At 39.3% G+C, this 27,969-nt stretch overlaps 1 protein-coding gene across 1 annotated transcript in view; it reads right to left on the reverse strand.

The window, feature by feature from the left end:
- Nucleotides 1-2,487: 2,487 nt before the first annotated feature.
- Nucleotides 2,488-27,969, reverse strand: part of IL2RB (interleukin 2 receptor subunit beta) — a 419,294-nt gene continuing 393,812 nt past the window's right edge. Inside the window, exons 8-9 of the mRNA XM_044068022.1 lie at nt 20,886-20,967; nt 2,488-4,305 (exon numbers count right to left, since the gene is read on the reverse strand). Of these exons, the coding sequence (XP_043923957.1) occupies nt 3,496-4,305; nt 20,886-20,967 (892 nt within the window). The 3' untranslated portion in view covers nt 2,488-3,495. The remainder of the gene's footprint in view (nt 4,306-20,885; nt 20,968-27,969) is intronic.

Raw genomic sequence — 27,969 nt, forward strand, 5'->3', positions numbered from 1 at the left:
ACCACACAAATAGTGCAAATGAAAAACTTGATTACTAACTTATTCCATGCAGAGTATGAGCAGTATAAACCTCACTTCTTACTTTGGGGTCATGGATCACTCATAGGTTGCTTTGCAGCAAATGAAAAGGGCTTCCTTACAATTCCCCTAACCTCATCTCCAATGTGTTGAACTCACCATTTATTGTTTTTCATAGAAAACCAGTGCTAGCATGGGGTCTAAGAGTGCCTTGCCAGTAATGTTTATATATGTTTGAGGGGCAGGAGGTTCTTGCCCCACTTGGGGATTACAGACATTTACTTTTGAGTTTCTTTGTCAAGTTGCATCTTCCGAACAGTTTAACTCTCTGTGAACTGAGTCCTCATTAAATTAAATATTGGGTATTAGTAGGTGAAGCAGTGAAAAGTATTTCTCTTTATTTGGATTGTAGGAACTGTTTCTCATGCTAACACTTTATATGCAGGACACAGTAGAGGGTATTGAGCTTTTCTTTTAATAAGTGCCACTAATTGGTGAATGTCTGTTTATGAAAGGAAATGAAAACTGAGTTTTATTCCATTACTTTAGTGTATATGCTATACCTTACTTATAGGCCCTTTGTCATTATGTTTACTATGGCAATGTCGAAGCAGACTTGGTCGAATGATGGTATCATCAACCCAGGTCTGCGAAAGTGACAGTATCAAATTCTGACATTGTTGAAATACATCTTGAATTCAACCTCAGAATAAGCATTAACATGGGCCGAGATAGGGCTGAGATTTGTACTTCGACAATGTCGAGGTTGACATTGTCACCGTTCACCCTTTGACTTCGCTGAAATGGATTCAACCGAATCCACTTCAACATTGTGATTGTAAACCATATTTATATATGTATCTATGTCTATATATCTAGATATAAATCTATGTCCATATATCAAAAAATAAACATATAGAAGACAAGTGAATGAACACAACTGGTCGATCACCAGTCAATCAAAAAATACAAAAAAAAAAAGAAAAACATTTTTGGAAGACCTGCACCTTCCACACCTCCATTAATTATACATAACAACTCTGAGATTTCACTACAGTGGGGAAAGGATACATTCCTTGATCCCCTTTGTACCACAATCTCAAGCCCATTTAAAAAGCCTGAATGTCTGATCAGCTAATTTTCAATCACACATACTGGCTTTTTCTTCTGTCGAAGGAATGAACATTTGACGAAATGTATCTAAGTCATACACATACACACACACACACACACACACACACACACACACACACACACACACACACACACACACATATATATATATATATATATATATATATATATATAGGTGTACTTCAAAACATTGAAATCTCATAACATTGAAATTAATAACATTGAGGCCATAACATTGAAAATTCAAAACAATGAAAACCCAAAACAATGAAACTTCAGAACATTGAAACTTAGCTTCATAACACTAAAACTAGATCACACATGTAAATAAGATCCCCTCCACCTATAACAACACCTGACTAACAAACACACTTTCTACTATGTTTTTTCAGGGGGGGGGCACCCCCCATGTGGGGGGCTCTGCCTCCCACACCTCACCGTAAATTAAATATATCAACTCCAAGATCACACTACAGTGGAAAAAAGTTAATTTCCTAAACTTAGTGTATGTTGATTGTGATACAGTGAGGTTAGGAAATTAACTTTTTTCCATTATAGTGTGATCTTCGAGTTGGTATATTTAATTTATGGGGGGGGGGGGCAGAGCCCCCCTGCAGAAATTTAGTTGAAAGTGTGTTTGTTAGTTAGGTGTTGTTATAGGTGAAGGGGATGTTATTTACATGTGTGTTGTAGTTTTCAATATTATGAAGCACACTTTCAGTGTTCTGATGGTCTCAATGTTTTGAATTTCAACGTTATGAAATTTCAATGTTTTGAACTATAACTATATATATATATATATATATATATATATATATATATATATATATGTGTGTGTGTGTGTGTGTGTGTGTGTGTGTGTGTGTGTGTGTCTTACGTGTGCAAAATATACATGCACAGACACATATATGTATTTTCCATATCTACATTTGTATGTATGTGTTAGTGAATATGTCAGGTTTGTATAGATATAAATATATGTTGTAGTTTTTTAGGAACTTTCATTTATTATTTTTTAACCAAGAAATATTACTAGATACAATTGTATATTTTTAAGACAAATCTGGTGCACTTCCTGGTTAAGAAACTTGCTCTCAAATTCTCAAAGTAGGCAAAGTAGAAATGAGGCACTTAAAGGATGAAACCTATTATTTGTTTACAGCGTTAAGGATAATTAGGTAGTAATAGTCCATTTGGAAAAGTAACTATATGCTATGTAACTAAAAAACATATAGTTACTTACATGGGTGCCCACACACACACACACACACACACACACACACACACACACACACACACACACACACACACACACAAAACAAAACACACATACACACACACAATAACATTTCATATTTCCTGTCACTTCTCTGTTAAGATGAATTTAACCCATTTTTGCTTACATTATGTTTCTTCTGTCATCTGCTTCACTAAATGTTAACATTTCATTTGACATTTATCAACCGCTGTGGATTATAAAGTGCTAAGACATTCAAATACTTCATTAGAGTGAATTTTAAATGTTTTATGAATTCAAATAACTTTCCCAGCCGAAAGTGATGAAAAAGTAAACATTAGTAAATATATACTGGAAATATATATGAGCTATTGACAGCATATTACAGGGTGTACGTGTTCATGTATAAGCTATGAGTTATTCCATTTCTTTCCAGCTGCTTTTATTAAAAAAGTGACTATTTCATTCAGAAGAAATATCAGTAGTTAAGTTTGCATACCTCTGTTTTTTTCTGACCTTTTAAACTGAGATGTACTAGCTTATAGCATCTTAAAGAAAATTAGTACTCATAGTTAAACATAAGCGTTTCTTTGATGTCTTCAGCAGCGAATTTTAGCCATGATCCTTTATGCAACTGTGATTAGACATTTACAGATATATTTACATGCCAATAGGTGGCTTCATTTATAAAAAAGTTGTGTGCAAGCAACTTCAAAAAGCTGCTCATGTTTTTGTTGCACATTTTTCCACACTATCTTCCGTCTTAATCAGTATTAGAAACACTTCATTGATATCATATAAACTAAAGGCATCTTACGGCATCACCAGAATCAATGCCACCAAGGTAAAAAGTCTGAAATTGGTTGAATGGTATCTTTGTACTACAAGCAGTAGGCAGAACCAGTGTCATGCTCTTTGTACATTAGTGACAAATGTCAACAAAGAAGCCACATGACTTGAAATAAGTCCCACAACATACTAATACACAAAGAATTCAAACCCAGGCACCTTAGGACTCTTGTGTTTGCTTCTAAGTAATCCAACTTCTAGGTATAAAACTTTCTTTAAACAATCCTGTTGCAGGTTTCAGCTTCTTGCAGTTTACCCTATATAGAATGGTTACTGTATTTATCCTGTACTTCTTTAAAGGACAGATAATCTGCACTGATGTAGCCAGTAATCAAAGATGGAGCACTTGATCCATTAGATGTGTCATGTCTAGGGTCTGATGTGGCACAATTTGTTATTTGGGTCATCTTTTCACTCTCATCTGTCATTTCTGGATCAGTATGTTCTACTTGTGTCTCAATTTTTTTCCCAAATGAGTTGTTCAGTCTTGAAGTATCCATTCCAAAGAAAGGGGGGAAACCAGCAAACAAAGAGGATTCCCTGTTTTCATTTGAGCAATCATTATTTTCCAAAGCTTTATTAAAACCCTGCAGTGAGTTATTTAACATATCCTCAGAACTGGCAGGTAGTCCATGTAATGTTAGAGACAGTGAATTGTTCTGAGGATTCCTTTCAGTGTTGGACTCATTCGTACCTTCAGAATGTGTCACAGTTTCATCATCGCGAGAAAATGATGGCACTTCTGAATGGATGGTTTCTGGTGAAGCAAGATTTTCATAGGCCCCACTATAATCACTGCTTGAATCAGATGTAAATGGATCATAGGTAAAATAGACTTGGCAGGGATCTACTTCAACTGAGTTCGAGTATCGGAAAAGGAAATAGCCTTGGTTATGGAAGCTTGACACTGACTGACCACTGGTCTCCAAAGTTACCTGTGTCATGGGAGGATCCTTTTTTGATAAATTTGTTGCCTCCTTACTTGGGAAGACATGCAGATCAGACATGTCTGTGATGCTACCAGCCATAGTATATAGCTCTTCTGAAAAAGCTGTCCCAAGCCATTTCTGAAAAACATGACAAAAGATTATTTTAGTCTTTTTTGCACTCTAACACAATGCACGAGGTTCTTATTCACTACTGCTATTTTTGTTGGCAAGGAATACAGATCTATGAGTCATCAGTTGTACTGGATGTTACCTTGCAGGGGTTCATGGAATTGGAGAAGTAAGCTGTAATAACTGATATTATGTAATTGCTTCTTATCCTTTGTAGTACAGTACAATGGAGAGAGGAAAAAAACAGACTAGAAGGAACAAACATATATAGCTTTCTTACTCTGTTTAAAACAATTCTACAATTTTGGAGCAGAATAGTGGTTCACTTGTCAAGAGCTCTTTGTTTCAGCTCGAGGATTCAGTCCTGACCTCTTGTCACCGACTGTGTAAAGACTGTGTGTGTGTGTGTGTGTGTGTGTGTGTGTGTGTGTGTGTGTGTGTGTGTGTGTGTGTGTGTGTGTGAGTGTGTGTGTGTGTGTGTTTTGTGCAGGTACCCATGATTCTCACACCTACCAAAAAGCTTCTGGTTGATTTGCTGCACAGAATGTTTCCATATATGTTGCATTTAACCTTGTGTATGTGACCCAAACCATGCCTGAAATGAATCAGCTGTAACCCATTTAACTTTTTAACTTACCTGGTCGATATGCAATTAAATTAAATTAAGTTTATCACACTTCAAGGCTGTTTTTCTCAAATGCCACATAGGTAAGTCTGGTTTACTTGTTAACCGGATAAGGAAAACTTGTCAAGGACCCTTTTTATGCATGACCCAGACAGATCTCAGGATGGGCATAGAGATAGTAATACCGTATTACAGTAATATAACATATGTCAGTGAGCTCATAACATAAAGCTGTGCATATACATTGATTAGTACATTTTGCAAGTTCAATTAATAATTACTGGACCTTCATTAAATTAACTAAGGACTTTCAAATGATAAATAAAGTGCAGTCTTATTGGGATTGTTCAATTATTGATGAGCAAATAAGTGTTCTTCAGAAACACTGAGGATAGGAGAAGGTGGATTAGTTAAACTAACTTCTGCATTTAAAGAACTATAGTGTGCTTGTTTTTTAAGTCACTAGGCAAGCCTGTCCTGAATCTGATTTTTGCCAAGTGACATTAAAGAAATCTGATTCAAAAGAAAGAGCTCTAATTTAGAAAAAGTGAAATCACATTCCCTAATGGTAAATGTGAGCATCAGTAATGAGACAGTAAAACTGTTGTATAATCTAAGAGAATATGAAGAGGTGTGGAAATTATGAAGTAGTAACTGAGTGTTGTTAATGAAGATGAGATTGTAGCGCTCACCCTACAGTACACCGACAATTAACTCCATTTATGTAGCACAGTTGTTAACAGCCCGTTTGCTTAAGGAAATCGGCCTTAAGATTTTATTCAGTCAGAATTTCATTGTGTTTCTATAGGATTGTGAGTCTCAGACTAGTAAATGACCCTTTTTTAATTTGGTGAGATTCAATTGAGTTCTGTCAGCTGTTTATATAACTTCTTGTGAAACAATGCAGATTAATGAAATATTTAATTCAGCTGTTGTTATTTTAAAGACAGGTCAGCATGATGAGGGAATTTAAAGGTTGTGTCTATTCAAAGCCTTATGTTTTGAAGCAGGAGTCTTGTTTAACTGAAATATTATTGGGTTTTGCAGTGTTTGGAGCAGAAACATTAGACAGCTTATTTGTCATCCCAAATGCATGGGGTAAATTTTACTTGTAATGATTAGGAGACCATAAACAGAAACTAGTTCCAGACTTTTAAAGTATCAGATCATAATATAGCTTCAGTGTGTGATACCTTGCTTGCTTTCATGAGGAGCGCTAGGTCATCAGCACTGAGCATTGTCTCTTGGACTGTCTCACAGTGAGCATCCCTAAAGCCACAGAAAGTCTCTGAGCCCTCCATCGACCAATCCTTTATATCAGAAAATTATTTAGTCATTCTAATAAAAATAGCATAGGGTGCACTGACCAAAATAAGACTGACTCCATCTCCACAAACACATACAGTCACACACACAAACATAGCTGAGACAATCAAAATTTGACTTATTTTATTATTTCACTGTTGCTTAACAAATACCTACACTAATTCACTGTTGTAGTCCTGTATTTTACAAAAACATGTTTTCTGTGGTTACTGTTTTTTATTTGTATATCCTTTGTTTGACTGGAATACTCCCACTAAGCTGGTGCTTACATTTCAGGGGAGCCCTGAAGTGGTGGTATTTATGCTACCAGGTGAAATTTAACCAGTGTGTCAGAGAAGTTCTCCTACTCTTTTCAGCAGGTGCTGCAGGCTCTGTTAGCACCACCTCAAGCAGCTGGAACTATGATTTAATGCACCATCTGAAGGGTGACACAATCAGGAGTGCAGTATCCCTTCCTGCCTTATGATGCAATGTGTTATTAGCAATCCATCTATCTTATGTGGGAACAGAACCCACAGCCTTTTGCACCAAAGGTGAGTGGCCTATCTGTTATGCTACTGACACTACTGTTAAGTGATATGTAATATTATATATTTAATTCAACTCCTCATAAAAAATAGACTGAGTAGTTAAATGTTTATGTTCACTCCTTTTCAAAACTGCTTTGGGTACCCTTGAAACAAGTTTAGGTTCTAAGGAGAGCTGGCATTACCATTTGGGAGTCCTTGGTGTGGAACTAGGGTTGGGAGGGTGGCCTAATGGTTCAGGTGTTCGCTTTACAAACACAAGATGCAGGGTTTGAGTCTCACAAGGGATGACTGGCTAGGCTTAAAATGGCTCGCAAGGGTAGTTAGGCTAGTACTAATCTATGAACATTACTCTTGGCCATGTTATACCCCATCTGAGATACTGAAAAAGGAGAAGAGAAAGATCCCCAAAGTGATCCATGAGCTTTTCCTGTCTAACCACAGGGCATAGCATGTGAGGGCACCCACAGAGTTAAGATGACACAATTGCTATTCTTCCTGTTGTAAAATAATTATAAACCGTATTCATTACATCTGTATTAATTTAATATATAAGTTAGTATCTATTCATTTACAAAATATAGAATATACAGCAGATGATATTGGAGTACTTAATACATAGATTTTGCAGTCAACTTTTTTTTCTTGATAAAAAATACATATTTCTAAGATGTTGGAAATAATTCAGTTTTTCATTGTTCAGCAGTAAGTAGCCTATTGCCTGTAGTGTTTCTAAAAGTTGGATACACATATGAGAGAAACAAAAGTGGTATAAAGCTAATAAGTATGGCAGGGGAGAAGCAAGAAAGAAATGGGAGGAAATGATGCATTTGTAAGGCTGTTCTAAAGTAGGGGAAATTATCTCAGGTTTAAGGGAAAAGGGTGTGAACAAGGGGATGCCCACAGGTGAATTGGTAGAACAGGATTTGGTTACCACATGCATTATGTGAGGAAGAATAGAAGACAGAAGGAGTTTGAGACGGGCAGAAGTAGTTCCAGGACAGAATGAGATATGCTAGTCAGTTAGACATGATAACAAAAGGAAGGAGGAATTCCCACTTAGCAGCAGATGTAGGAATAAAATAACATCAGAATGCAGAGTGGTAGAGGGAAGAATGGACTATGAAAGAAGCAAACAAAACAGTGACCTCTTCAGTGGTGTTAGTGTTGCCAATAGAATGAAAGGAGAAAAGAGATAATACCTTTGACCATACTGGATGGATGTGCTAAACAGATAGGGAAGGGGGATTCATAATTCTTTGGCAATGAATTGTGTGACAATGTGGACCTACAAGTAAGAGATAAGCTGTACCTTAGCATCAAGAGACCAGAAATGGAGAGGAAAAGTAGAAGTCTATATCTAGACTATGATGTGTCTAATCTAAAATGGAGTGAATTGAAAGGCAGTGTCTCAAGCAGACACTTAAAGAAAAGAGAAGATGAGTGTAATGTGAAAGGAACAAAAACAAAGGGTCACACAGACTATACATACTTTGCAAAACTAAGTGACAATTTTTAATTTAATAAATCTTTGGGAATAAGATTAGTAAGCATGAAATTATACAGGAAGAAAGGTAATGGGTTTTGTAGGAGTGACACAAACATGGGCAAATATGACAACCCAAAAAATTCTGGGCAGCAGTCAACTCTGTATTACAACCAGGGAAAACACCCACCCCCACTCCTAAAACAGTAAATAACCATGACGATATCCCCACATAGTTCAACAAATTCTTTACAGAAATGATCCAAGCCCTTGCAAATAACCAACCTAGCTCCAACAACCACACTTCAACAGCAACACCCTCTCCACCAGAAATATTAATCAACAGTCTAAACTTCAGCTTCAACCCAGTACCTACAAAGACAACTCAAACCGACCACACCAGCCACTGATAAGCTACCCATTGAATACCTTCAACTAGCCACAGAAGCTGTAGCCTGTCCTGTCCCCATCCTAATAAACAGATCCATCTCCGAGTGTAAAGTACCCCAGCTTTGGAAAATATCTCATATAATTCCATTGCACAAAGGAGGTCGCTCTCTTGAACTCAGTAACTATTGCCCTATAGCTATACTATCCCCCTTATCAAAACTTCTTGAAAGAGTAGTACACATGCAATTGATGAAGTAACTCCTAGAAAACAAACTACTATCCACACAGCAGCACAGCTTTAGACCCTTCCACAGCAGCACCACCGCACTTGCCTCATTTACTAATACCATCAATAATCACAGAAATAACAGACTGCTCATATTGGCTACATTCTTAGATTTATCCAAAGCTTTTGACATGGTCAACCATTCAAAGCTCCTTCACTCACTATCCACCCTAAACCTTAGTATCTCTGCTATTTCTTGGTTTAAGAGCTATCTAGATGGTAAGCAGCAAGCTGTAATATGGCAAAACCAAATCTCTCCCTTATTGCCTGACTTCCTGGGGGTTCCCCAAGGCTCCATCCTGGGTCCATTGCTCTTCACCCTGTTTACTAATCAACTCCCATCCCACATTCCTAAAGCCTCAATAGTGCAATGTGCAGATGATAACACCATAATATGTGCAGCCAAGACACTAGATCTCCTCCTCTCCCAAACACAAGAATGCTTTTCCCTAGCCGAAACGTGGATCACTAATCAAAATCTCATTCTTAACCCAGCTAAAACAAAATTACTCCTCTTTAGCTCCCACAGATCTATACCCCCTCAGATTGCTTTATAATCTCCTCAAATAACAATACCACCATTACCCCAACCAATCACACCAAACTGCTAGGCATGGAAATTGACAATCACCTTAGATTTGACCGACACATTTCCCTAACCATAAAAAAAGTTCATAAAAAACTTGGCCTACTCTATCGAAACAATTTCTCTCCAACCACTCCAAAATAACAATAGCCAGGACACACCTATTATCCACCTTACTCTATGCCTGTGCTTACCAATCTGCACAAAACTGACCTAAACAAACTCAACAGCTGTTATAATAAGATAGCTCGATTTGCTACAGGTTCTTCCTTTAGAACACATCACTGTGAATGCCTCAAAAAACTCATTTGGTTAGAACTCCCACAAATACTTCAATTCAATCAACTATCACTTGCACACAAATTATTACATCACTCAGACAACACTCCAGCTCTACAACAACTACTTCAACCCTACACCACCACCAGAACCTTAAGATCTAGCACCCAAAACCTCATTAAGATTGCCAAATTTAACAATGAGACAGGGAAATCCATCTACAGACACTGTATTTCTAAAATCTGGAACTCCCTTCCTGCCCATATAACAGGCAATAACTCCTCAACCCAGTTCAAGAAACTACTTAAAAATGGCTTCATGAATAACAGACTATGCTCCTGTCTCACCCCTGGCTAGTACACACTATATTGCTATTATCAACCAGATTCATAGTTTAGCTAGAGACCTATAATGTTTATAAAACCAGTAGTATTGCCTTATCTTTAGACTGTGGCACTAATTGTACTTCCAGCATCTCTAGAGGTGAAAGAAATGTATCTCATGAATGTTGTCCAATGTACTCCCATTCCATTTTGCTCTACTATGTCTCAAAATAAGTACCATATGATTGTCATATGCTAACATTTGTGTAACCTGCCTTTTGCTAGCATTTAATGTACTGTCTGTATTGTCTGTTAACTATAAAATTGTATCTCTTGGAGCTTTTTTCCCAGGGCTTCCGCTGAAAATGGACATATCCAGTCGGACTCTCCCGGTTAACAAATGTAAAATAAATAAATAAATAAATATGTATATAGAATGCTATATGGTCATGCTATGCTATAAAGTGTGGAGTTAAGGTGGTGAAGGATGACTGGAAGATGAGGTAATAGTGTGTATCAGACAAGGAAACGGGCTCAGAATAGAAGGAACCAATGATCAAGTGGAGGAAACAGTAGAGAAAATAGGAGCACTCACAAACAAGCTGGACTGGGTCAGGGAGAGATCCAGTAGATGTACATAGATTCAGAACTGGGAAGATGTAGTGATGCTTTTATATCAGATTAAATGTGAGGGACTAAAAAAGCAGGGTCATTGTCATGGGATATCAGAGTCTATAATTAATCAAATAAGAGGAGTTAATATCAGAGGAAGGGAAGGAATACTTAAATGTGGAAGTCCTTGGGTGAAAATCAAAGCTACAGAAATGGTAAGATACTAGATGGGGTCCTGAGCAAAGCAGAAATGGTGAGGCAGAAGATAAGGACTTTATTTGTCCTCTGAGTTGTTTGTTTAGTTTGATGAGAGTACTTTTATCTCCTGCTGGGTGGTGCACCTCCTCATTTTTGCCATGATGTTCTTCCTTCTGTTATAGGGCCTATTGATGTTGTGATTCCACCAGGCTGGCTTGTTTTTTTAGTTAGTTCTGTACTTCTTACTTGTGGAACAGTTGCCTCTGTGCAGCTATTAACATGATTGTACAGGGTTGCTGTGAATAGTTTCACTAAGGCAGCAGTATTCACATGGTTTATGGGGTCTTGAAATTTTTCCAGGTTGTCACTTTATAGTAGGAAGTTAGCCTTAAAGTAGTTCTGGAATAATCCAGGGTTAGCTGGGGTTCTGGATTTTATTTTAACTTCAAAGGAAACCATTTTGTGGTCTGACCTTACTAGAAAGACATTATACTAGGAGGTGTGTAGCACTCTCACATATTAGAGAGGACCAGATCCAGTATGTTTGCACCCCTGGTTGGTGTATTAACAATCTGGTCCATGTAGTTTGTTTACAAAATCCAGGAATCTCTATGCCTGTATGTCTGGTGTTCTATATGATTCCCAGTTAATAGTGAGGTAATTAAAGTCACCCATGAATATGATATTGGGTTAGATGGTGAGTGTTTCCAATACATTTAAATTCATATTATGGGTTTCTTGGGTCATAAAGGTGAACCTATATCTTATAAGGAAGTGGTATGGGATTTTCCCTATGGTTATTTGAACATGGAGAAGCTGAAGCACATTGTCCTATTTGACCAGCCTTGAAGTATAGTTATTTTTGATGTAAATTGAGTCACCTCCACCTTTAGTCCCTTTCTGTGTAGCAGCTGGTCTAAATGTGTGGAAGCCATTATAGCCTTGCACTGCTGGTGTACTCTCCATGGCTTTAAACCATGTCTCAGTGACCGTACAAATGTCAGCATTCTCTAGAGCGAGGAGAGCTTGCAAAGACTGGAGTTTTTTGTATAGACTCCTAGCATTGAGGAGTAACAAGTTTAGATTTTCTTGGTTCTGATTTCCTATGTCGGAAGTACTTTCAATTTGGCATTGCCTAAAAAAGGCACTATAGGGTGAGGACAATGTTTTAGCTAATGTTCAAAAGCCTAGAGTGTTGACCATCTCCTTCCATGCTGACAAATATTGTACCCCCTTAGAATGACACCAGAAACTAAGCCAACTATTAAAGTCAGTCATCTTCTGTTCGTATTGTAGCATCATCCTTGGAGAAAGTGAAATGCTTCTCAATGTTAGGCTCATACCAACCTGGGACACATATTCTGAGAACTCCATGATGTCTCTCTTCATATAGTCTAGGGACGTACATCTCAGGTCATTTACACCCACATGGACTGTGACTGAGTCATACTGCTACTTGTGGTCCAATGACCTGAATGTATGCAGAATGTCATGGATCTTGGCCTCTGATAAGTAACTGATCACAACTTTTTCCTTACTCGGCCTGATGAGAGTGACATCACTGTGTCTCAAAATGGAGTCTTCTATGACCAGCATGTTGGATTGTGTGGTGGCTTGTCTTATGGGCTTAGAAGTAGAGGCTCCATAAGCATGCAAACCAAGAAGAAAATCCAAAAACTAAAAGATCCTTCACAACACAGAAAGAAATCTACCTTCTGGCAGCTCTTTGCTGCCTGGTAATGACTGCTGTTGTTAGAATTCAACAATAATGTCAACTGTTTTTGAAACACATACATGACTGTACAGTTATGACAAATATCATTGCTGTGAAAGGTTTAATGCAGTTTATAAATGTGATGCCTAGGCACTGTGTATTAATAACTTTATTTTATGGGGTTTGGATTTGAATATGTTTTTTGTACTGTCTGAACTGGAGTTCCATTTATGATTTTACAATGTTCTACAACACAGTGTTGTAGATGGGGAGTGGGAAAATGTTTTAGTATTGTTGGTCTTTGTCCTTTTTTACACACTTATATGATTGTCGAGTTAGTGTATTTACATTAGTGACTTACTTCTTGCATATGAATTGTTTTAATTTTCTGATGAAGTAGCTTTTGGGTTAAGGTTAATTATTTTGATACATTTGTTTAATTTAGGCAGTAGTCAATTATTGGGTTTTACGTATTTGAACAAGAAACCTGGTAGAAAATATATTATACTTACTTTATTCTATTTCTGCAAACCGTTAGATAACTGGTATCCAACTTCTCTCAGCAAGATTTTTATTCTATCAGCTTTATAACAGGCAAGACTTAGATAGGTACATTAGATGAAGCCGTGAATCTCCAAGTCTGGTTTTGCTCACTAATGTAAGAGTTACTTATGATTCACTGAATTAATCATTACATGCCTTGAAATATCTCACTAGCTTTTATAAGGGCTGTTCTGGAACATTTCCCTTATACATAAAGTACATGGACAACTGAGAAATCCAACAAAAACTGGAAAATGTTATCAGTTAGGCATGGTTTATGGTTTGAAGTATCCTTTTTCAAAATATTATATAGCGTATCCATCTAGATCTGTCTTTCGGCTTTTCCCGGTTAGGGGTCGCCACAGCAGAACTCCAGTCCGCTAATGACTGGCAGTGGATTTTTACAGTGCCAAGTTACCAGCCAAATGCCCAACCTTCAAAGAAGGCACACCCATTCACACATGCACCAAAGGCCCAATTACCAGTGGACACAAGAAATATACGTGTTAAGTCTGACTTCTGCCCAGTAGCACAGAATTTTCTCATAAGTTATAACTCAGATTCTTCACTTCTTAAATTTTCCATTTTGTACACTTTTTCTAATATTAACATGTATTTTATCCTCCCAGAGTGAAGCATGTTATTGTCTTACATTAGAAACTTGTGCCCTAAGGACAAGAATAAAATTCTAATCTTTTTATTGTGAAGGGGTTTTGCATTTTTTTATTGGCTTGTATACTAAGTGTTATTTGCCCATTAGTCAAGCCTTGCCTTATGGTCAATAAATGTGCAATTTTCTTAATCAGAAATAGTAACCATAAAGGCAGTGTAAACCCAGGCACTAGTTGCTTGAAGTTTTGAAATAAAACTTACATTTTATTACAGTGCCTGACTCTCAGTGTATGGATTAAGTTGTCTTTGATCTGAACTGTGAAGCCAATTGGTGAAAAGTATTAATATTTTTTGGATAAATATTTCTCTGTTGTTATATCATGATAATGCTACAATATGCGCTAGAATGTTAGGTTGTCTAGTTATTAAACATTTACAGCAGTTACTTCGTTTTGGTCATCTCACATGTCCAGCTCTGCAGGCCTCCAGCAGGGCTTGAAGAATGATCTGTCCACAGTGACATGATCTCCTCTCTTCAAAAACCCATCCTCTCTACTGATCTGTCAAACTGCTTAGCCACTTCCCAAACCTAGGTCGCTTGGGCTATAGTAAAATCACTGTCATTCTACACCATCAGGGTGGCTTGGTTAACAATTTTGGCAATGAGTTCTTTGGGGCAAAACAGTAAACAGGGTAGATGCAGTGTTCCCATAAGATTGTGATAGTCATTGCATGGTGTGGATTCACTGTGCATCAGACATTAGCTCAGCATCACATGAGATGAAAAGTGATGTGGGCTATACTGTCATCACATATGCAGGGTAACAGGGTACACTGTGTTGCATGATTTTCAACACAAACTAGGTGAGAGAAATGGGGCAAAAGATGTAGGTTTAGGTGAGCAGATGCACAGGGCCATTGGTACAATAACAAAAGACTGGTAACATGACATTGATGAGAAATACATGTCATTGTGGTAGGATGCTTGGGGATGGGACGACTGAAAGAGTAGATGATGGCAACAATCATGTTGTCATGTGACATGGATAGGGAGCCATTGGATGGTCATTTTCTAGTGTCACTTTGATGCTGACAGGGACACAGGGAGTCCCATGGCGTGGAGCATTGATGCTGACAGGGACACAGGGAATCCCATGGCATGGATTGTGCTGTACTTCATGATCTCTGTCTGCTGTACCTTCACTGGTGACAGCATGCATGGTTCTGCAGCCCCTAACTCTCAATCATTTTTTTTTAAATGAGAAACACTACCTCAATTTCACAATGTGGAAGAAATGGGCAAAATATGTTTCACTTGTGAAGAACTTCAGCTTGGATTCTGACAACATGTTATATCTCTTTTACATACTTACACAAAGTTCTTTTGATGAATTAATATAATTTACTATTATTTATCATGCATATTTAATTAAAATAAATTCATAACAATGAATGTGTGGCAGGCCCTTTCTATGTGGAACAGTGTGAAACATGCAATTTTTAATACCCAAATTGAGGAATGCTCTTCATAATAAGGAACAGTTGAGAGGTATGTTTCTCATCTCCTGTGGAAGACATGGTATAGAACTTTGAGAACTGGATCTGGATGATGTTTACTGGTGAGCAGGTTCAGTCCTGGAAACAGGTAATCATTGCCTCCTCTAGCAAGGAGTGACAGAGCATCTGATAAATCCAGACAAAGCTAAGTGTGTCCCAAGCAATGACCAAAATTCATGGCCACCCCTTCTCCATGTCCTATTCCATTCATGTTTGATACTGCCAGTCTGGGCAGAATTGATAGTAATTGCAATTGCACAGAGGCTGGTACTCATTATGAGATTATAAGCCACCATAACCCCCACCCGAGTAATCATTTCATAAAGTCTGGTTTCATGTCCTCATGTAAATGGCAACCATTGTTATGAGGGCCATGTAAGACATCTATGAGCTCCATTAAGGACTGTGTAGTACTGGCTGCATCTATATCATATTACTGCACATAAGCTGAGTAATGCCCAATACCATCCATACACAGGGAAACTGTGATGTTTGTTTTGGGCACTGCTGTGTTGGTGGCCTATGGTGGAAATGCCCACCCAAGCAAAGATTGTGGACCTCCAAAGTTAGTGTTTCAGGCAAAGCTGCAGCATGTCTAAGCCTTTCAACTACAGGAGATTCCTCCTACACAGGGGGATGTGTGCAGTCATTCAGTACATCACAGGATACAAGTATATTCAGCCACGTGTACATCCACAGGGTGCAAGTGTATTCAGCCACATGTACATCCACAGGGTGCAAGTGTTTTCAGCCACACATACATCCACAGGGTGCAAGTGAATTCAGCCATGCACATTCTTTTTTCTGAAATTGCTCCCCACCAAGGAATGAAATAGACACTAGTTTGTCCAGACTAGCAATATCACCATGGTTTTTGACTGTAACACATTACCAGGTCTCATAAAGTGGTCAGACTCTTCAGAAGTATACACATTAGTACCTTGTTCAGCCTCACTCATGTCCACATGTTTACTATCATCACATCTACCTGTGAAAGCAAAACTCAGAGAACAACATAGTGAACAGTTTAAACTATGTTACAAAAGTACGCTTGTGAAATGCAGAACAGGACTCTATATGCATCCAATTCATTCGTATGCAACCTTACCTTCCCTAGCATGAGCAGTCTCTTGCACTCCTGATGTATCTCTGAAAAGAAAGTTGCATCATATCTACTTTATTAAGATACACTCCTAATGTAACAACTGTGCATGTGAACCATTGCTGTATATCTCTACCCTAGTCTATCATTTATTGAGACATGGGAAGTCCAGCACCAATACGCACATCCTGCTTGGGGATAAATTATGTGCAGTCCCTCCTCCCACTGATACAAGGAATGCCTACACATCTGTCACTTTTGTGGTCTCAGGTGATCCACCACCCATCATGGATTTCTCTCTCTCTCTCTCTCTCTTGCAATCTTCAATGTCTTCTGCATGATGTGGCTAAGAATATTGGAGAACAATGTTGAACTTGGTTCCGTATGGAGTTGTGCCCAACTATCATGTTTATGTCTAGCAGCACAAACTACCACAACTGGTCCCATAGTGGTTGGTATGCACCATTTTTACCCACCATTTGAAGGCCATAGATTGTCCACCATGAGTGCCTGAACCAGAGCATTGTTTACAGCATCATTGAAATTATCCAGCCTTTGGCTGCCTTGTCCTGTGGACATGCTTAATCTTGTTTTGACATGAAGAAAGAAAACAAACCTAATAGAAACATATGTACAAGCACTGCATATGTATCTGTTCAGTATGGGCATATCTTCATTGTATGCAAGTCTTGCACAATGTGATACTGTACCACACAGACATTCCCCACAGTATATAGCTTGTAAAATAATCTGTTCATATGGCATTTGTAAGCACCCCTAAATAGCATATTTACAGTATAAAGCCTTGTACATTGTTCTACGCCATACAAAAATTCACCATAACCTGCAGCCTGTAAAAAAATCTTCTGATATGGTACATGCAAGTTCCACCCTTAAACTGCATATTCATAGTATTGAGGCATTATACATTGTAATGTGATACAGCACAAGGCTTCTTGACAGAGGATAATCAGTATTGCATTATAAAGCTCCCCCTCCAACCAGCATGTTAACTTCTATTACAGGTCATGAAAACATATAAGCAAACAGTGAGGGCCATTTGTGTGACCTAAAACTAATGGACTTTATAGTTTCCCCAGTGTTGTGCAACCATGCATTTGATATATATATATATATATATATATATATATATATATATATATATATATATATATACTCAAGAGGACTGGAATACAGAAAGCATGCCCCCACATAAAAAAAAACAATGACATTATTTTTTATTTCCCAGGATGTGATTTTTATGAGCTTTCATTGCATAACTGTCACTCATTAAAATAATGTTTTCCAAGTCGATACAAATCCATCTTAATTTTGTTTTAATTTCTCCAAGTCTTTTGGGCTTCTAACACCATGATGGGAATGGACCCCATTCCTAAGTCAAAGTATGACTAAAGTTCATAAAATTAGTATTGTTTCAGTCTTTGATGTTAGCAAGGAGTGCTCTTTGCAGCACCTGCAATGTTCCCAGTATTGCCTGCTTCTGCAATCCATACGGAGTTACATGTATTGGTAAGATATCTAAGTAAAGTATGATTGTAAATTATTTTTTATAAGACCTGTTGCTCCTACTGCTATTGGAACTATTTGGGTAAACACGTTTCCCTAATTTCTACCTGCAAATCCTGACATTTTATGACTTTGTGTCTGTCTGTACATAAGACACTGCTGTCACCGGATGTAGCAATTTCAATGATCAATGCTACTTTCGTGGACAACTATATCTGTTTTTCTCATATCTATTGTTGAACTGATGGTAATAGGTGATCCCATGTGATATAAACTTAATTTTCTATAATGCTTTGAGACTCATGTTTCCAGTGTTTTTCAGCTACTTCAGTATTATAATATTTACACAATCCCCAATGCAACAGTCTCTTGCCACATTATCATGGTTTTCAGTATACAGTCCTTCTGCCATTAGTATATCATAATCAGCAACAAGGCGTGCAACTGTTTCCAATTCTGTTTTACAAAACCTGCATTTGTCTATTTCTCCCACATGTTCAATGGACTTTGTAAACCATGTATATGTAGTCTACTGTCTTGGGCCACCAATATTAATTTTCATCTTTTGGTTTACATTTGTCTCTCCTTAACCATTCCTGCATTTGATCCTGATCAACATGAGGTTGTTCCAAGAGTTTTCTATACTTGCAACTATATTTATGTATATTCCACATTTCTTGCCTTCTCATCTGATCCTTCCTCCTTATATTCTTTCTTTTGCTTTTTGGCACATTCAGTTGCTGCCTGATTTTTATCTAGTTCTGGTTTGACTTCCATTCCCACTTAACACCAATATGTTTCTGCTAAACTAAGCAGGAAAGTCATCTAAGACTTATTCTCCTCATGTTTAAAACTTTCATTACATTTGATGCTTAGGTCAGCAGATATGTATGCAGTCCCACGATTACAGATCTATACATGTAATCAGTTTTGAGGAGGCCCATACCTGGAGTCTACAAATCCCATCACAGTAATGTGGAGTGTCACATGAAGTAGGAATGGCTGGCTACAAGACAAGGTACATCATTGCTAAGTGGCTTAGAGTTCAGTGTGTTTAAATGAAAAATCACATACATGGCGCTCATCTTATTATATCTCCACTGTTTATGACTATCAGATAAGAGAAAAGAAAGACCAGAAGGACATATTTTCCTTGGTTATAGCTCATGGTGTGTCTAATGGCAGGAATGTGAGTGGCTTCCTGGGAAGGTGTAGTGAAGTCTCAGAAGGACACCCATGACCTCGCAACTGTTGACCAACAGCAGCTGCAAAGGATAGTTGAGACCATAGTATTGGATGTTGCTAAACATCTGGGTTGCAAATATCATGGCTAGATAGAAATCATCTTGTGGCAAATAGCAGAGTCTCTGGAGTGGCAGGCCCTGACTGCTGAACCAGCAAAAGGTTTGGCACCATCTGGCAACCTACATGGTATAGTAAGGTTGGGGATGCTTCAGTGAAGCTAGTCATCTGGGTTGCTCTGATATCTATAGTGGGTCTTGTACTCCATCTTATCCCTTAAATAGTGTGACATGCTTCCTAGTGTGTCCTTCCCTGATCCATTTGTGTGGTCCAACTGTCCCCATCATGAGTTGTCAACTCTCTACATGTGATCACAACTTGTACCCCATCCTTGTGCATGTAACACCATGCTTACTTGTCTGCACTGTTTTATGATCATTTCTTTGCACTCACACACTATCCTACACCTTCTTTACTCAGTTGCTCTTCCTTGGCATAGCATACTCTTCATTGCTTCTCCCTTCATATAAATAAAAGTGGCTCTTTAGACCCCCAAACTGTATCATACATTTACGCCACCCTGCCTGCTGTTACACTGTTTGTTCCTGTTGTGTGTTTCATTTTATATTACTTTTTTTTGGTAATCATTTAAAATGTTGGGACATGTTGTAGCAGGTCCTGAAACATGAAGACTGAATGGCTAACAAATGGACTTACATATATTAAGTCCAAGAAGGCCATTTCTCAGAATATTCCCTTTTCTCTGAGATACTGCAATCTCAGAGGTGGCGTATCCAAGTTCAGGGGGTGTGAAGTCTTACCCCTGCATGCATGCAAAAAAGAAGTTGTAAGTGCCAAAGAGATCTTTGAAATTTGTTCTTTTCCTGGGTTTTCAATGTTTTTTTTTCAGCTTGTTAGCACCCGGCATTTTGAGTGCCAACATTTCAATAGGTAGCCATTTTGTCACACTTTAACAGTGATAATAGGGCCATATGATTGCGGCCACCTGTTGGACAGTATTCATGCAATGTGCTCCACAAGGATGTTGCAGTTTGTAGTAGTTACTGTTACAAAGCACCGTGAACGTGTACAGATCTTAACCTGTGTTGCATATGACCTAGTGTTGTAGAATTCTGGCAAGTCAATACCCAAAAGCGCTAACTCTCCATGTATATACCCTGATTGTTCCCACTGTTCTGCTACATACTGAAAAACCTGCACAATTCACCACTGTTAGTTTGTTTGGTCATTCTAGATTACCATGTCAGAAATGTGTAAAGTTGACTACTCTGAAGATTTAGCGGCTTGATATTCGTGTGTAATGAGAACTTCCAACATTATACAATACCACCTTCCCACCCAAGTCTTGCTTAACTGCACAGGGCATCTCTATGAACTCTGACCAATGTCAGTGTGACGCCAATAAGGTTAGGCAATTCAGCCATGATGGAGTGAGTTGAATTGAAACTTAAGCTACCTAATACTATAGTAAAGTGAAAATGTTACCTCAGTACTTACTATCAGCAGCCTTAAACAGTGCCACGCCAGAGGTAAGGATGCTCCTTCACCCACCTAATGTCTGCATTTGCTTCAGTGAATGGACCATTTTGCTTAACTATGCCTCTAGATGACTAAAGAGTAAAATGAATTGTACCTGGAAGTTTCCTCCATGGAATGAAATTAGTGGATCAAAGAATTTAGCAGGGTTTGGAATCTTCTTATGTCTTATAGTCAAACTGAAAAAAAAAGGAAATGATTGAGGAATTGTCCACAAAAGTAATTATTAAACATAGTAAAATCTAGGTACTGGATTATCAAAACATTTTTATGTGCTTAGATATATACTGATTTGCTCATTTAAGATTGCTTTTTTTCTTCTACAGGTCATACAGGAGAAGTTAAGTCAAAATTCATTTTTCATCTGTTTCCTGTAGAACATTAAATATTTTAGCAGTCATCCGTCATTCATTTCAACTACAAGCACTACCTTTTATTTTACGTTTGTTTTACACAGGATATGTCAAACTGTGCAAATTACTCTAAACAGAGATGTATTTTAAAAATAAGGAAAATCACAGAGAATAAAATCACACATGTTGTATCATAGGTTCATAGGTTTATAGGTGTGTACTAGGCTAATTGACCTGGAGCCTTTACAAGCCAAGCCCATAGGATTACCCTGACATCGTGCCACCTGACCTTAGTTCCTAGTACCTCTGTTCAGCAGAGCCACTGGAGTGATCCCTGGGGTGAATTTTCTATTTCCCATCCACTCACCAAGATTTGTCTTGAAGAGGGCCAGTGAGGCGCTCTGCTTGACATGTATGGGAAGTCTATTCCATAGCATGGGCAGTCTCTGGGTTATGAACCTGCCCCTCCAACATGTTCTGTTGATTGTGATAATGAGGTTGAGGTCTCTGGAGTGTGTGGTGCAGAGGGATTGGGATTTCTTTAGATGCAGAATTTCTAACAGAGCTGGGTCAGACATGGCTTTGTAAGTCAAGCAGAGATCGCCTCTAAGTAGACGATATGAGACTGAGAATAGTTGGAGTTTTTTGAGTTTGTCAATATAGGACAAGTGTTTAAGGCCTGGGATCCTCTTTGTGAGGTACTTTTGCAGGTGTCTAATGAGGTACATGCCAAATGGGGCATTGTACTCGATGACTGGCCTAATGAGGGAAGAGTAGAGGGAGACAATGACCTCTTTCTTCCTGGATGCAAACCCTTAGTAATTGAGATGTGCCACATAGAAGGACTTTCTGACCACAGTGGCAATGTGGTGGTCAAAAGAGAGGTTGCTATCAACTTTTGTTCCCAGATCTCTTATAATGCCTTCTGTGTTCAGTGGACTACCATCAATATAGTAATTCAAGGGAACCAGGTTTTTAGGTTCATAGGTTGGTACTAGGCTATCTGCCTGAAGGCATTTATAAGCCTAGCCAGAATGTGTTGGCTTTTGCCACCCCCCCCTTAGATTAGCTCCCTGTGCCTCTGTCCAGCAGAGCCACTGAAGTAATCCCTGAGGTAAACTTTCTGTTTCCCATCCACTCATCAAGGTTTCTTTTGAAGAGTGCTAGCAAGGGGTTCTGCCTAATGTAGATTGGGATCTTGTTCCAAAGCATGAGAAGTCTCTGGGACAGGAATCTATCCCTCCAGCACGTCCTATTTATTGTTGTGGTGAGGTTTAGATCCCTAGAGCATGTGGCTTGAGGGGATAAGGTTTTCTTTAGGTGGAGCATGTCCATCAATTCTGGGTTGGACATGGCCTTGTATGTCAGGCAGAGAGCACCTCTGAGTAGGTGGTATGCAACCAAGTACAACTGGAGTTTCTTCAGTCGAGCTGCATAGGGCATCTGTTTGAGGCCAGTGATCCTCTTGGTGAGGTACTTCTGTGGTCTTTCCAGCTGTTGCAGGTGTCTTGTAAGGTACATCCCAAATGGGACGTTGTATTTTATGATGGGTCTGATGAGTGATGAGTAGAGGGGCACAATGACCTCTTTTGATCTGGATGCGAACCCTTTTGTGATTAGGTGGGCCACGTAGAAGGTTTTTCTAACCACTTTGGCAATGTAATTATCAAAGGCGAGATTACTGTCTACTTGGTTCCCCAGATCCCTTGTTACATCTTCCGTATTTAGGGGACTACCACCTATGTGGTAGTTTGTGGGTACTTTGTTTTTTCCAATGGGGATGCCTATGCACTTTTTGGCATTTAGCTTGAGGACATGATTTTGACACCAGGTATATGTCTCAGTGAGACCCTTTTGGAGGATGTCTATGTCAGCCAGAGAGTCAGTTATAGCCCCTAGTTTGCAGTCGTCTGAGAACCTGGTCAGCCATAGTTCTCCTGTGCCTGCCTGTACCTCTGAGAAGTATATGGTGAACAGGTGGGGTCCTAGGACTGAGCCCTGGGGAATGCCACTTGTAACCGGTTTAGAGTCGGACCTAGCTCCCACAATTCTCACCATGTGGGTTCTGTCCATGAGCCAGTTGGCAACCCATCTTGTGACGTAGGGGTTTATGTTCAGGCTGGTGAGCTTGTCTATAATGCCAGAATGGGGAATGGTTTTGAAGGCCTTAGAGAGGTCTAGGTAGGCTGTGTGTACCACCTTTCCCTCATCTATAGCCTTAGTAACTGCCTCAAAGAAGTCCACCAGGTTTAGGAGGCATGATCTGCCCTTAACAAAGCCAAACTTTTATTTCCCAAGGGGGATGACTACACATATTTTGGCATTGAGCTTAAGGCCATGGTTCTGACACCGGTTGTTGGGCTCATTGAGGCCTTCCTGTAGGATGTCAACATAACTTGGGGAGTTAATAATAGCTCCCAACTTGCAATCATCTACAAACTTTGTCATCCAGAGTCCCTTAGTGTTGGCCTGGACTTCAGAGCAGTAGATACCAAACAGGAGAGGACCCAGGACCGAACCCTGTGGGACTCCACTCGTAACTGGTCGGCAGTCTGACTTGGAGTCAGCTACTTTCACACTGTAGGTTCTATCTGTGAGCCAGTTTGCAACCCACCTAGTGATATAGGGGTTGATGCCTAGCTTAGTGAGTTTTTCTATGATTCCTGAGTGGGGAATGGTATCAAAGGCCTTGGCCAGATCAAGATAGGCTGTATGAATGATCTTGCCTTCATCCACAGCTCTGGTGATTGACTCCAAGATGTCAACCAAGTTGAGCAGGCATGATCTAACCTTCACAAAACCAAACTGTGTAAGATTCAGAGTTTGGAGATTCACTATATCCTTGTTTATTAGGTCCATGATGATGTGTTCCATAGGTTTGCATATCAGACTCGTCAGGCTAATGGGTCGATAATTCCGAGGTCTGTAGTCCCTCCTCCTTTGTGGAGAGGGATGACTGTATCAGTGCGCCATTTGGTAGGGACAAAGCCTGAGGTGGGGCAGTGATTAAACAGGGCACACAGGTGAGGTGCCAGTTCACTCTCTAGTTCATGTAGAACACAGCCAGAGATATTGTCGGGTCTCATAGAAGCTGTATTCTTGGCCTTGGACAGTGCTGCTTTAACCTGTGCAGCAGTAATACTGGGTGCCTGGCAATCTACTGGTATTGTGATTGGTCCTTTGGGGGGATAGAGGGGTAAAGTTAGCACTGAATCTGTCAGCCAGTATATTGGGAATATCTGTTGGCTCGGTATAGGAGGTACCATTGTGCAGTAGCTCAGAGCAAATCTGGGTATTGCCGTGGAGATTCTTTACATAACTAAAGGTCTTGTGTCAGGATTGTATCAGGAATGCATAATGTAGGTTGGTCTCCTCTACATCTGCCTTTTTGGAAATATATTCACCAGAGAGGGTGGTCACCTAACAATGTGCTTTCCGAGCACTGCCTCCACAACTTGAAGAGGGCTAACATACCATCAAAAAAATTTCAAATTATTTCACTCTAGGCCAAAAGATGCTCTGGCTAGATCGATGTGTTGATTGCTATGAAAAGAGCACTTACATGGCTTTGGAAGACAACACTGCATTACCTATGTTTTTTTTTTTTGTTAGCAATGATATACAACTAAGTTAACTCATTCACTCCAATGCAGCTCAGGAAGTTTGCACTGTAACTTCCAGTGTGTGGAGCCTAAGTCCTTTGACAGAATCAAATTATGTCCTCAAATAGGATCATAGGATCATAAGAGATTTCAAACAAATGTTCACATATCTGGAACAATAGGGATTATGAAAGAAGTATAAATGACAAACTCTTCAGCACAAACTATTTTTATAGGGGTCTATATTACGTTATTGAATGTTGGTAATGTCGAACACCACAACACCGACACACAAAGGCCAAACCGCAAATATGTCAAACCCCCTAAACCGTGAATTTTCAAATCTCGAACCATCATAGTTGGCCAACACCACCACGCACTACATACCCAAACATAATAAATAAAACACATACATACACAAACCAAACCCTACTTCTAACACTACACTAAACCTTACATACATTACTATCTATGCACTTACCTTAACCCGCACCCTAACCCTAAGGTCCATAACTATCGCACACTTACCCTACAGACATATACCCAAACAAAACAAATAATCCACACACATACAGTTAACAAAACCCTACTTCTAACCCTACACTAAACCTTACATACATTACCTATCTATGCACTTACCTTAACCCACACCAGACAACATCCCAGGGTGCATTTTACATGAACTTCAGAATGAACTGGCTCCCCACTTAAGCACCATGTTCAATAATAGCCTCGCATCAGGCTTTGTGCCCACTGAATGGCGCACAGCAACAGTTATCCCATTCCACAAAGGGAGAGCCACCACTGATCCCGGGAACTATCGACCTATTAGCCTGATGAGCCTGGTCTGCAAGGCCATGGAATGTATCATCATGGAACTCATAAACAAAGACATTGGTATCCTCCAAACTCTGTATCCCACCCAGTTCGGGTTTGTGAAAGGCAGATCATGCCTCCTGAACCTGATCGACTTCTTTGAGGCAGTCACCAAAGCCGTAGATGAGGGTAAGGTGGTTCATACAGCCTATCTTGACCTTGCCAAGGCTTCTGACACCATCCCCCATTCTGGAATTATAGTTAAACTCACTAAACTAGGTATAAATCCCTACGTCACAAGATGGGTTGCCACCTGGCGCACTGACAGAACCCAAACTGTAAAAGTTGCAGACTCCAAATCTGACCTCAAAGCAGTGACAAGTGGAGTACCACAGAGTTCTGTCCTGGGACCTCTCCTGTTTGGTATCTACTTCTCTGAATTACAGGCTAACACAGAAGGCCTCTGGCTAACGAGGTTTGCAGATGACTGCAAACTAGGAGCCATAGTCAAGTCCCCAAATGATGTAGACATCCTACAGAAGGGCCTCGCTGAGACAGATGCTTGGTGTCAGAGCCATGGCCTTAAGCTCAATGACAAAAAGTGCAGTGTCATCTCCTTTGGTAAAAACTCTGTACCCATGAACTACCACATAGGCAGCAATCTACTTAACACCGAATGTGTGATAAGAGACCTTGGGACCCAGGTGGACAGTAGTCTCTCCTTTGATAGTCACATCGCCACAGTAGTCAGGAAGTCCTTCTAATGCACACCTCACCATAAAAGGGTTCTCATCCAGGAAAAAGAGGTAATTGTTCCCCTCTACTCGACACTCATTAGACCCATTATAGAGTACAACACCCCTTTTGGAATGTACCTCACAAGACATCTGCAGCAGCTGGAAAGGCCACAGAAGTACCTCACAAAGAAGATTACTGGCCTCAAACAAATGCCCTACACTGACCACCTCAAAAAACTGCACCTTTACTCCATAGCATATCCCCTACTCGAGGTGATCTCTGCCTAACATATACAGCTATATCAAACCCAGAGCTGTTGGACATGCTACACCTAAATAAATCTTAATTCCTCTGAGCTACACGCTCTAGGGACCTAAACCTTGTCACCACAAAAGACAGGACATGCTGGAAGGATAGATTCATGTACCAGAGACTTCCCATACTCGGGAACAGGCTACCCATCTATGTCAAGCAAAGTTCTTCATTAGCACTCTTCAAGAAAAATCTTGATGAGTGGAGGGGAAATAGGAAATACACCTCGGGGATCACTTCTGTGTCTCTGCTCGACAGTGGCATAGGAAAATAACTTTCTTGGGTGGCGTAAGCCAGGGAACCTTGTTGGCTAGGCTTACATAGGCCCTTGGGCTGATAGTCTAGTACCTACCTATGAACCTATGAACCTATAACCCTAAGGTCCGTAACTATCGCACACTTACCTTACGGAGCTATACCACAGACTGGCCAACCATCACACTTCGACATTTCGCATTTCACGGTTTTGTATGTTCGCCATTACCTTTTTTCTCGCATTATGTGTCGGTGTTGTGGTGTTCGACATTACCAGCATTCGATAACGTAATATACACCCTTTTATAGAGGTAGTATTTTTTACATTCTAGGTCTTAAACCAAATTTTATAACTCACAGTAAACACAGTAAATATTACACTTGTAATATTTTGTAAACAACTTACAATATCTCAACAACCACTCAGGTTATACACATTCTGTCAGCATCATTTTATTCATCTGAGAGCTTTCATAGGAGGCTACGGAGTTAGGTCTGAGTTACTTGGTTGTTGAGATATTTAAAAAATATGAAAATTATAGCTATATAAATTAATATCATAAAAACACAGTTAATATCTATTTACCTGCACTAGGCAGAATTCAGATATTGCAGTTGAACTGTATATACGTTAAGATGAAATCTTTTAAAACCTTGTACATAGCATGGTTTTGGAATTATTGATGCAAATATGAGCAAGAAATATTTGATGCCTAGAGGTGTCAGTAGGAGTTAACTGCAGATGCACCTGGAAGCGTCACTCAGATGTAATGAGTTGTTCAAACACCACCACATACACCAGGCAGCTGTGATTTTGCCTTTATCCCTGTATGATATGATGCCAGACATCATCAAGATGATAAGCACAAAGCAGAGCAGGAATGAGGTTTAAGAGCCAGGATTTGAATGAGCCATATAATGCTTAACTGACATTGACTGGATGGTTTATAAGTGACGTATGATGTTTGTAATTACAGTTGTTTCAATGGCATCTGTGATGTAAACTGTTTTCCACTAAAGTGGTATCATTTTGTATGTTTTTTCAGTTATATAAGTGTAAGATTGCCTTTGTCATATGTGAAAATTTAATAAAGATGTTTGGAAA

Source organism: Protopterus annectens, chromosome 1.part0 (assembly GCF_019279795.1).
Source record: "Protopterus annectens isolate FY-2018-M chromosome 1.part0, PAN1.0, whole genome shotgun sequence".
NCBI lineage: Eukaryota > Metazoa > Chordata > Ceratodontiformes > Protopteridae > Protopterus > Protopterus annectens.